The 11,060-nt window shown below is 47.4% G+C and overlaps 3 protein-coding genes across 7 annotated transcripts; 2 read left to right on the top strand and 1 right to left on the bottom strand.

Annotated features, from left to right (window-relative positions):
- The first annotated feature begins 36 nt into the window (after positions 1-36).
- On the top strand, positions 37-1,313 carry LOC114792722 (retinoic acid receptor responder protein 3-like). Of its 2 annotated transcripts, XM_028984086.1 has the most exons (4): positions 52-111; positions 274-370; positions 600-868; positions 942-1,313. In XM_028984086.1, exons 1-4 carry the CDS (start codon positions 97-99, stop codon positions 1,098-1,100), a joined length of 540 nt encoding a protein of 179 aa, XP_028839919.1. In that variant the 5' UTR covers positions 52-96; the 3' UTR covers positions 1,101-1,313. The 2 variants fall into 2 exon arrangements, with proteins under 2 accessions (XP_028839918.1, XP_028839919.1); XM_028984085.1 differs by having other exon boundaries at positions 37-370.
- Positions 1,283-3,335, bottom strand: znf541 (zinc finger protein 541). The gene is made up of 8 exons (XM_028983171.1): positions 2,883-3,335; positions 2,749-2,804; positions 2,623-2,671; positions 2,220-2,538; positions 2,090-2,132; positions 1,674-1,816; positions 1,476-1,579; positions 1,283-1,384 (listed from the first exon to the last, which is right to left on the bottom strand). The coding sequence occupies exons 1-8, from the start codon at positions 3,333-3,335 to the stop codon at positions 1,283-1,285; spliced, it is 1,269 nt and encodes a 422-aa protein (XP_028839004.1).
- A 1,150-nt stretch (positions 3,336-4,485) lies between these two features.
- Positions 4,486-9,159, top strand: ehd2a (EH-domain containing 2a). Of its 4 annotated transcripts, none has more exons than XM_028983400.1 (7): positions 4,486-4,704; positions 5,149-5,382; positions 5,454-5,630; positions 5,694-5,791; positions 5,854-6,266; positions 8,019-8,183; positions 8,272-9,159. In XM_028983400.1, exons 2-7 carry the CDS (start codon positions 5,159-5,161, stop codon positions 8,845-8,847), a joined length of 1,653 nt encoding a protein of 550 aa, XP_028839233.1. In that variant the 5' UTR covers positions 4,486-4,704; positions 5,149-5,158; the 3' UTR covers positions 8,848-9,159. The 4 variants fall into 4 exon arrangements, with proteins under 4 accessions (XP_028839233.1, XP_028839234.1, XP_028839232.1 ...); XM_028983401.1 differs by having other exon boundaries at positions 5,146-5,382; XM_028983399.1 differs by having other exon boundaries at positions 4,486-4,709.
- The last annotated feature ends 1,901 nt before the right edge of the window (positions 9,160-11,060 follow it).

The following is an 11,060-nucleotide window of genomic DNA, read 5'->3' as shown; positions in this document are numbered from 1 at the left end:
CTCTGCGCATATATACTCACTGTGCTGAATGTTGCGCATGCGCAGAACGCATCCCAAAAAACGGGCGTGGATCGACGCAACGTCGTGCACTTCACCATGGGCGACACTCAGGTGACCGATCTTAGTATAATGTACAATTAAGGAGATTTGGAATAGATGATATTATATTCGAAGTGCACGTACTTCGCGGGAAAACGTTATCGAGAACCGAGACTCTGCGCAGAATCCTCGACATTTACTGAACAAAGAAAGACATCTTTTGAGTTTGTTCAGATGCCAGAGCCTGGTGACCTGATTGAGATGGACAGAGGACCATACGCACACTGGGCCGTTTACGTCGGTGGCGGTGACGTGATTCACGTGACCCGACGTGAGCGCTGCATGACGTTTAAATTTAGGAGCCCGTTACAACTTTCCTGGTTTTAAAGTCCTACGAAGATGCAAATGCCTGTAAAATGCTGCATAATGGATGCGAGAATACAAAAAATAAACCAGTTGCACTGATTAAACAAGCAATAAAGTCACCCTCATTCAGTTGTTATTTATTTGAATATAGAAATAATGTCTAATAATGGTTGTAATTTTGTAAATCTGTTCAGTTGAACAGTCAGGGAGTTCCAGCGGCGGCTCCAAGTCTGGGAAGTCCAACGTTGCGGTTGTGACCAAACAGAACCTCAAGGAGGCGCTGGGCACGTCAACGTTCCGCGTCAACAACTTTTTGGACCAAGAGTACAAGGTGCGGCCCGTGGATGAAATTCTTGGCCGGGCGAACAGTCTGGTGGGCCAGCAGGTGCCCTACCACCTCCTCGCCTCCAACTGCGAGCACTTTGTTACCGACCTGCGGTACGGGAAGCGCAAATCCCGACAGGTGAGCGCCAGATCACCGCGATCACAGTTGATCGTAACTCCACGGACGTAATTCCTGGCCTTTATGGATTTAGGTGAACAGCGGCCTGGAAAAAGTGGCAGCAGGAGCCGCGGCAGCAGCCATCTCACCAGCAGCAGCCATGGGAGCATTAGGACCAGTTGGAGTTTTAATAACCGCGGTGTATTCGCTGATTATGTGGCGAATAATAAAAGCTACTAAAGTCTTCAAATGATTGTAGATTATCCATCCATACAAAGCATATAATATACACGTGGTTTATATGTTGGGACGCTGTAATGAAAATGAATGTAATAATGTAATTAAACACCTACTAAACGTACTGTTATGAATTGAAAATAGATAAATTGCGTAGGATATTTGGCTTCGTAGGAACGTAACGATGATGATAATTAATTAATAAAGAATAACCAGGAGCGCACCTGTGTAGTGGTAGTCGTTTAAGGGATGAGCGGATGAACGGTAATCTCCCCTCAGCATCAGCAGGTCCAGTGCAGCCTAAAGGGTGAGGACATGAGGAGACGTGAGGACGCGGGACCTGTAGCCATCACGGTCGTTCCTGTTGCTTTTAAAGGTGGTATCATCTCACCAGGACGTTTCCCTGCACCTCGTGGAGACAGTGTAGGGCCAGCTCTGTGTTGGTGCCCCCTCCTGGCAGGACGCTGGAGGAGCACAGGTCCAGGAAGTCTGAGACTGAAGACCAGATGAAGATTGGTACCACGGGGCTCATGTGGCTCAGGCCATGAGAATGTGTGTGTGTGTGTGTGTGTGTGTGTGCAGATTTTACCCCTCTTCTGCATCTCCGCATTGCTGGGTAGGCCTCTCCACGGCGCCCACACCAGCTGAGCTGGATGCTCGTCGTACAGCAGCATCAGGGGGTTCCTCAGCGGCGGGATCTCGGCCTGGAAGCGCGGCCCCACGTTGATCTTCCTGCAGCAAAGTTCACACCCAGCCCACATTCCCGCTTTACAACCACTTTACTTTACTTTTATCCAAAGCGAATTACAAGAGGACGACACCAGCAATTCTCATTCGGTGTTGGACTCGTTTGAAATGCTTTTTAAAAAAGTGAGTTTTTAGCTGCTTCTTAAAGGTGGTAGTAGTCTCGGCTAGTTGAATGGAGCCGGGCATGTTGTTCCACCAGCCAGGGACAACTAGTGAAGCAGTAACCACGGAAACGGCGCAGAAACAGCACACACTCACGGGCTGATGGTGACGACGTCTACTGCAATCCTGTCCACGTTGTCTGTGGGACGTAAAAACAGTGAGATGTAAAAAACTTTCAGCAGAGGTTCCTCGAGATATGCAGCTGGAAGAACTTCTGCACACGAACCCAGAGCGGCGCTGAGGTACAGAGGGCTCAGCATGGGAGGTGGCGTGTATGGTGGAGGTTGATAGGCCAGGATCAGCTGACTGAGAGACCCTCCAGCCGCCCAGCTCCGCCGGCCGGCGAGGGCTCCGCCTGCCTCCGACAGAGGGGGCATGATCAGGCTCTTCAGATGTTCCTGGCCTCCACTACTGCTGGCTGTCTGCAACCAGGTCTTCTCCTGAACATCTGTAGATCTGTCAGGTACCGGAACAGACACGGGGATGAGCAGCGGGGACAGACAGACGGGCTTCTGGGGACCTTGGTCCTGAGCTCCGTCACTCCGCTGTAAGACAAAGACCGTGCGGAACCATGAAGAATAAAAAATGCAATCCAGAGGTTCACAGGCCGATGTGAGGTGGTACAGCACCGGTACTGTCTGGGACCCGGTGAAGATTCCGTCCTCTGAGATGTTCCAGCTGCAAGCAGAGGGAGATTTCTACTACAGCGCTGGTTTAATCTTACAGAACTGTGCTCCTAGAGGAGTTATTATTACCTTTTATCAGAATCTGGTCCTTCTCCTGGCTGGTCCATGATGAAAACTCCCCCTCCCTATGCAAACGAAGGCCACTTTACCAAGGCTGACCTATTGGTTGCCAATCTTGTGGTGTGAGGAGCACGGTGTGGTACCTTCATGGACAGGTAGGGCGAGTGCTCCATGTGTAGTTCCGGAGAGATCTGGTTCTTCACCTTTCTTGCTGCCTTCCTCCTGGGGACGGGGCCTGGGGTTTCAGTCGGGGAAGGTGGGGCTGCAGGAGCATCGGTGCTAAATTCGCAGTGCTCGACGAGACCATCAAAATCGCAAGATCGAAGCTGCAGCCGAGCGATGGTCTCAGGAAGAGGTGCAGGCTGGTCCTGCTCGGACCACATGTCTTCCAGCGCCTGCAGGTCGGGGAGAGGGAACTCCAGGGCGACCTCCTGGAACTGCTCCATCACCACGTCTGCTCCAGGCCTCTCGGCAGCGGCGGGAACCCACGCGTGACTGTCTTCGCCGTGTCCAGACCCCGAAAACGGCTCGAGCAGAGCGGCATCTGCGAGCTCCCAGGCGTGCTGCCCCAGGCTTCTGCTGCAGTGGGACGCCATGTCCTGCACACGAAGACCAGGGTTCTGATCACATATTGCTCCATTACAGCCTAATAACAACCCGGCGAGATCAATAATTAATAAATAGGGTGGTAGTAGCCTAGCGGTAACACACTCGCCTGTGAACCAGAAGACACAGGTTCAAATCCCACTTACTACCATCGTGTCCCTGAGCAAGACACTTAACCCTCAGTGTCTCCAGGGGGGGACTGTCCCTGTAACTACTGACTATAAGTCGCTCTGGATAAGGGCGTCTGGTAAATGTAATTGGTACATTTTGCTACGCCTTGCTGAATAAGCCTGGTGCTTATTCATGAAAATGGCCAATCTTAACTTCATTCGGACACATTTACGCACCTTCCTCTTGTTCCTGTCCGAGACAGAGCTGCTGGTCAGTGGAGGTCAGAGGTCACGGGGTCACTGCAGAAACAGAAGCGCGGCGCTTTTAAACCATGGGACATTACTCGGGTAATTCCTCCACTCGCGTCGACATCAACTCGCATTTCACATGACAAGGTTTATTACGTCCGTTCAAAATCTAAAAACGCATTTCTACTCCGTCACTTTCGAGGCGAACACATGTGGCTGAAATGGAGGGAGACCCTGTACCGATGAAATGAAAAATAGAGTTAAAAACGTCTCAGTTCCAGCAGAAGGATATATAACACGGTAAATTACACGATATATAACACGCTGACAGAGAACGGGACAGTTCCTCACATGTTCAGGACGGTGGCGCCATCTTGTGAGGACACGTCGTATTCTTATCGTTAATCTATTATTAATCTAATAAAGCCTGCACCAACACACTCCTGATCTGCACTGAACTGAACTTAAAAACAGTCAATTAATCCAATCAAAGAAATATCAGACGGGACAGATTACTTTTTACGGGTATTTCACCGACCTGGAGGTCTGGACATTTTCTGCAGCCTATTCTCTATTAGAATTATTCATATTATTAATATTCATGTATCCCACCATATATAGTGGAAGTGCGATAAATTGATTAGACTGGGGCTGACTCTGTGTAGTCATTGAGTGGATGTAAATCGGTATTAATTAGAATATAGGTGGCCTTTCACATCATGGCTGCCACTGTGCCCTTGGTCACGGGTCAGGCGATTAGAAAGGACGGACGTTGGGAGCGTGGCGTCCAGTGACTGGTCTCCAGTCTGCAGTAGTGACTCCGCCCCCACAGAACATCTGGATTCAGTTTTTCGTTTGACTTGCAGTGTGCTGATGGATGCTGGGGAGGAAATGACAGACCCGCCGGCGAAGTCGTTCCTGAACCGAATGACATAGAAGGAGGGCAGTTTGAGCAACGTTCATCATCGCCGATAAAGGGAAACAGCCGCTTCGTTCAAAAGTCAGGTGAAAACGGCTTATTTTGTCATTTAAATGTATGAGGGTCAGGACATCTGATTCTGATTAGGATGCAACAGAACAGTTTTTATTAAACCTGAACTAACAATGTGCCTGAATCTACAGGGCTGATTTATCATTTCATTCCTTTTTCTCCTCCACGATTTCACTCCACACCCACTGTGATCTACTGGCGTTTCTTCCCCGTTGTGACAGGGCTTTAATTCCACCATGGACCTCGGCTGCCACCCCACCCAGTTCCACGTACTCTGAGACTCGTCCGGCTCAGCGGTTAACGCCCCCCAGCTCCGTCAGCGCGGAGCACAGCTGCGAGCTCCAGAGCAGATCGTGTCCACGAGAGATCATCAAATTCCACCCACAGCAGATCCCCGAGGAGGATTTTCAGAATGAAGGTCTAAAATGTCCTAAACCTGGTCTTCTTCAGCAGGGTGGACGTGATGCCTGGCGGGCGGCAGAAAGCGGGCAGTGGCAGATCTTTGAAGGAGGTTCAGACTGTGACCGAGGGCCTGAAGGCCCTGTACCGACAGAAGCTGCTGCCCCTAGAGAAGCGGTATTGCTTCTCAGATTTTCACTCTCCCAGCCTGGAAGATGCCGATTTCGACAACAAGCCCATGATCCTCGTCGTGGGTCAGTACTCGACGGGGAAAACGACGTTCATCAGGTGAGCAGAACTCCCATCAGTCACGGTGACGTTCTTACCACTACATGCCAAATCTGAATGTATTTCACCAGATACCTTCTAGAACAGGACTTCCCAGGTGGCCGGGTGGGACCAGAACCCACGACCGACAGCTTCACCGCCCTCATGCATGGGAAGACCGAGGCCATCATCCCTGGAAATGCCCTCATCACCGACCCCAACAAGCCCTTCCGCAAACTGAATCCCTTCGGAACGGCGTTCCTCAACAGGTGAGAGGGCAGGTGAGGGATCCGGACGAGCTGAGAAACAACGTGGAAATGTCGCCTCTGCAGGTTCCAGTGCGTTCAGCTGCCAAACCAGGTCTTGGAGAGCATCAGCGTCATCGACACCCCTGGAATCCTGTCTGCTGCCAAGAGGCGACTCAGCAGAGGTTGGACTGGTTCAATCCGGATGGTCCTCTGTGTCTCCGCACTCACCGTGTTCTCCTCCCAGGGTACGACTTCCCGGCGGTGCTCCGCTGGTTCGCCGAGCACGTGGACCGCATCATACTCCTGTGTGATGCCCACAAGCTGGAGCTCTCTGACGAGTTCTCCAGAACCATCGGGGCCCTGCGTGGCAACGAGGACAAGCTGCGCGTGCTGCTGAACAAGGCCGACGCGGTGGACACCCAGCAGCTGCTGCGGGTCTACGGCGCGCTCATGTGGTCGCTGGGGAAAGTGTTCGGCACCCCAGAGGTGCTGCGGGTCTACATCGGGTCCTTCTGGTCCAAGGCGTTCAGGGTGGCCGACTACCAGCGCATGTTCGAGCAGGAGGAGGAGGGCCTGTTCGCAGACATTCAGGATCTGCCCCGCAACGCGGCTCTGCGCAAGCTGAACGACCTGGTGAAGCGGGCACGCTCAGTGAGGGTGAGGGTCGGACACAGCCGCAGAACCAGAACCTTCAGCCAGCAGCAAGCGTAACACGAGGCCAAAAAGATTATATTTATATCTATAAATATAATATGGGTGGTAGTAGCCTAGTGGGTAACACACTCGCCTGTGAACCAGAAGACCCGGGTTCAAACCCCACTTACTACCATAGTGTCCCTGAGCAAGACACTTAACCTTAAGTTGCTCCAGGGGGACTGTCCCTGTAACTACTGATTGTAAGTCGCTCTGGATAAGGGCGTCTGATAAATGCTGTAAATGTAAATGTAAATGTAAATCAAATTCAACCAATACAGTGTAGATTCACAGATCCAGACAGCATATTTACATGACATCCTCAAAATTTCTTCTCAGCAGAATCAGGAACTCACACTTATGCCACACCCCTTTTTTAGTAAAGTCACAGAGACAAAATATGCCACACCCCTTTTTTAGTAAAGACACAGGGAAAACTTATGCCACACCCCTTTTTTAGTAAAGTCACAGAGACAAAATATGCCACACCCCTTTTTTAGTAAAGTCACGGAAAACTTATGCCACACCCCTTTTTTTAGTAAAGTCACAGGGAAAACGTATGCCACACCCCTTTTTTAGTAAAGTCACAGAGACAAAATATACCACACCCCTTTTTTAGTAAAGTCACAGGGAAAACGGATGTCACACCCCTTTTTTAGTAAAGTCACAGAGACAAAATATGCCACACCCCTTTTTTAGTAAAGTCACAGAAAAAACTTATGCCACACCCCTTTTTTTAGTAAAGTCACAGGGAAAACGTATGCCACACCCCTTTTTTTAGTAAAGTCACAGAGACAAAATATGCCACACCCCTTTTTTAGTAAAGTCACGGAAAACTTATGCCACACCCCTTTTTTTAGTAAAGTCACAGGGAAAACTTATGCCACACCCCTTTTTTAATAAAGTCACAGAGACAAAATATACCACACCCCTTTTTTAGTAAAGTCACAGGGAAAACGGATGCCACACCCCTTTTTTAGTAAAGTCACAGAGACAAAATATGCCACACCCCTTTTTTAGTAAAGTCACAGAAAAAACTTATGCCACACCCCTTTTTTTAGTAAAGTCACAGGGAAAACGTATGCCACACCCCTTTTTTAGTAAAGTCACAGAGACAAAATATGCCACACCCCTTTTTTAGTAAAGTCACGGAAAACTTATGCCACACCCCTTTTTTTAGTAAAGTCACAGGGAAAACTTATGCCACACCCCTTTTTTAGTAAAGTCACAGAGACAAAATATACCACACCCCTTTTTTAGTAAAGTCACAGGGAAAACGGATGCCACACCCCTTTTTTAGTAAAGTCACAGAGACAAAATATGCCACACCCCTTTTTTAGTAAAGTCACAGAAAAAAACTTATGCCACACCCCTTTTTTTAGTAAAGTCACAGGGAAAACGTATGCCACACCCCTTTTTTAGTAAAGTCACAGAGACAAAATATGCCACACCCCTTTTTTAGTAAAGTCACAGGGAAAAATTATGCCACCCCCCTTTTTAGTAAAGTCACAGGGAAAACTTATGCCACACCTTTTTTTTTTATAGAAAAGTCACAAGGAAAACTTATGCCACACCCATTTTTGTTAAAGTCACAGGGATAAAATATGCCACACCCCTTTTTTGTTAAAGTCACAGGGAAAAAATATGCCACACCCCTTTTTTTAGTAAAGTCACAGGGAAAATTATTTAAAAAAAAATCTTTTTTTTTCAACACAGGCTCATGTCTACATCATCAGCCACCTAAAACAGGAAATGCCTTTAGTCTTTGGAAGAGACAACAAGAAAAGGGACCTGATCCACGAGCTCCCAGTCATTTTCTCCAGGATTCAGCAGCGTCACCAGATCTCACCTGGGGACTTTCCAGACTGTGCCAAGATGCAGGTGCATTGTTTTTTTGATTCATATGAAGATGAATTCAGTCATTCTTGCAGCTCACATTGTTTACTTCTGCATTGTTCTTCTCCTCTAGGAGCAGCTGATGAGTCACGATTTCACCAAGTTCAAAGGCCTGAAACCCAAACTCATGTCTGCTCTGGATGAGTTGCTCTCCACAGACATCGCCACACTGATGCCTCTCCTACATCAGGAGGAGCTGGAGGCAGCTGACCAGCCTGGGGTGCAAGGTGGAGCCTTTGTGGGGTCACACAGAGGGCCTTTTACTGAGAGGAACCCCTTTCTGCAGCAGAACGGAGAGGAGAGGGGAGGTGACCTGCCAGACCTGGAGTGGACGGTGATGAAAGACAAGCCAAAGTATGATGAGGTCTTCTACAACCTCTCACCCAGTGATGGGAAGCTGAGTGGCACCAAGGCCAAGAACTGGATGCTCAGCACCCAGCTGCCCACCTCCGTGCTGGCCCGCATCTGGCATCTGTCAGACGTTGACCACGACGGCATGCTGGATGACGAGGAGTTTGCCCTGGCCAGCCATCTCATCGAAGCCAAACTGGAAGGTCTGGTTCTTCCCCAGGAGCTGCCAGTCCACCTGGTTCCACCATCCAAACGAAGGAAGCAGAGCTGCAGCAATGAAGAACTGGACCCTGCCTAACGTGGAGCTTCTACTTCATATTCCAAAAAGATGTTTTATCAAATTAACCATTTACTAGATTTTGAATAATACATACATAAATATTTTACACGAAGACCGACTTTTGTAAACTTTTTACTACGTACCTGTATGACTAATATTTTATATATTGTATATTGAAAATGCTTAACTGTAAAACTGATTGTTTTTCAATGGACGGGTCCAGCTGTGACGCCTGGGGACCGCTAGGCACTCACATCTGGAGGTCGTGCATCTGATCAGTCAGGGCTCCAGAAAGAGAGAGAGAGAGAGAGAGAGCGACACTGTGTTGATGTGGAGTGATGTGTTGGGTCTTGCCGTTTCCTTTGTATTTATTAAAATCCCTTTAATCATGAACATGTCGGGTTTCTGCGCTTTCTTACTCACCACACCAGCTTCTATTTCTAGGCTGCACTTGAAGACTGAAATAATCAGGCGTGGCCCAGAAACGCGCCCTTCTTTTTCATGGTGCAGAGGTCAGTAAATGCCAGTATCAGCAGGTGACACGGATGAAATAATGAGTATTCTAGTCCATTTTATAGTTAATAGGGACACTATATTAGTGTGGACTTCAAGGTGTATGTATATCATATCTATTTCTTTGTCCATCCATCCACCCATTTCCTCTGGCAAATTAATCCATGTCTAAGTACGTTATAATTAATTTCATACAGGCCATACAGGTTTTGTGTAAAATGACGAAAGCATTTGGGGGTGAAGACTTGTGACAGCGTGGAGAAGGAGCTTTCACATGACGCTGAATACACAACAGTTCCAGGTCAGTCAGGACAGAATTTACTGCTCATTCATCGATATCTAACTAGTAATGGAGAAAAGCAGCTATTGCGCTGTGTTGAGTAAAACACAAGATGCGTGCATTGCTGGTGTGATAAATCTGTAAAAAGAAACGCACATCGCAGCTTTTATTAGAATTATGCAGCGGTTCTTATCAGTTTCTCTGGTGCACTTTTTCCCATGCTCCTTTCACACTGTGCCAATGGATTTTAGGGTTGTTAAAATGCTGAATGTCTGCATTGTCCTGGTATATTAACAGAGATCTGTGTATAAAATGCTTTTTGATTTCTAACTTTCTAAATGTTATATGCTGGCACACTGCAATGTGTATCACTTTGAAATAATTATAATAATTTTGCATCATATTACAAACATTTCTAGATTGAAAAACTACACCAATGTGTTGTTTACCGACTCATGCTTTAGTATTTATATATACAAACACACACAGTACGGGCCAAAGTCTGGACACCTTCTCATTTTCATGTTTTCTTTATTTTCAGGACCATTAACGTTGGTAGATTCTCACTGAAGGCATCAAAACTATGAATGAACACATGTGGACTTATGTACTTAACAAAAAAAGGTGAAATAAGTGAAAACATGTTTTATATTCTAGTTTCTTTGCTCTGATTCCTGCTTTGCACACTCTTGGCATTCTCTCGATGAGCTTCAAGAGGTCGTCACCTGAAATGCTTCTCCAACAGTCTTGAAGGAGTTCCCAGAGGTGTTTAGCACTTGTTGGTCCAGCTCACCCCAAACCATCTGGATTGGGTTCAGGTCCGGTGACTGTGGAGGTCAGGTCTCCACTTTTTGATGTACAGAACTCCACATGTGTTCATTCATAGTTTTGATGCCTTCAGTGAGAATCTACCAACGTAAATGGTCATGAAAATAAAGAAAACACATTGAATGGGAAGGTGTGTCCAAACTTTTGGCCTGTACTGTATATTTGCTACAATGCATGGATTGACATTTGCTTTCAGGACTCATGAGATCCATCCATCCTCCAAAAACATCAGTCTCCCATGGCAAACATTCCAACAAATCCATCCATGTCTAAATGATTTGTCGTGGACATCAGGGCTTGCTTCGTTCCTCCTTCTTTCCTGTAAAATGGTATGATGATGGAGGGCCAGGTCCTGTGACAGCGAGGAAATGGAACATGATGCTGAAGACACACCGATTATCAAGGCGTTGCACGTGCATAACTCAGCTTCACAGCAGAAAGGTCTACTTTTGTATTGCATGCAGAAAACAGTACAGTATTTGTTAATATTATTGACAATGTCTTGTTAGAAGCATGCAACGATCCTTATCTGTGGTGTTCTGCTGCATATAAATCAACACAGTTCTCAATCCTGCTCCTTAATGGTGGTCTTTTATAGTTATAGTCTATA

The sequence above is a fragment of the Denticeps clupeoides genome, chromosome 6, assembly GCF_900700375.1.
Source record: "Denticeps clupeoides chromosome 6, fDenClu1.1, whole genome shotgun sequence".
NCBI lineage: Eukaryota > Metazoa > Chordata > Actinopteri > Clupeiformes > Denticipitidae > Denticeps > Denticeps clupeoides.
This window is presented reverse-complemented; position numbering and strand designations above follow the sequence as displayed.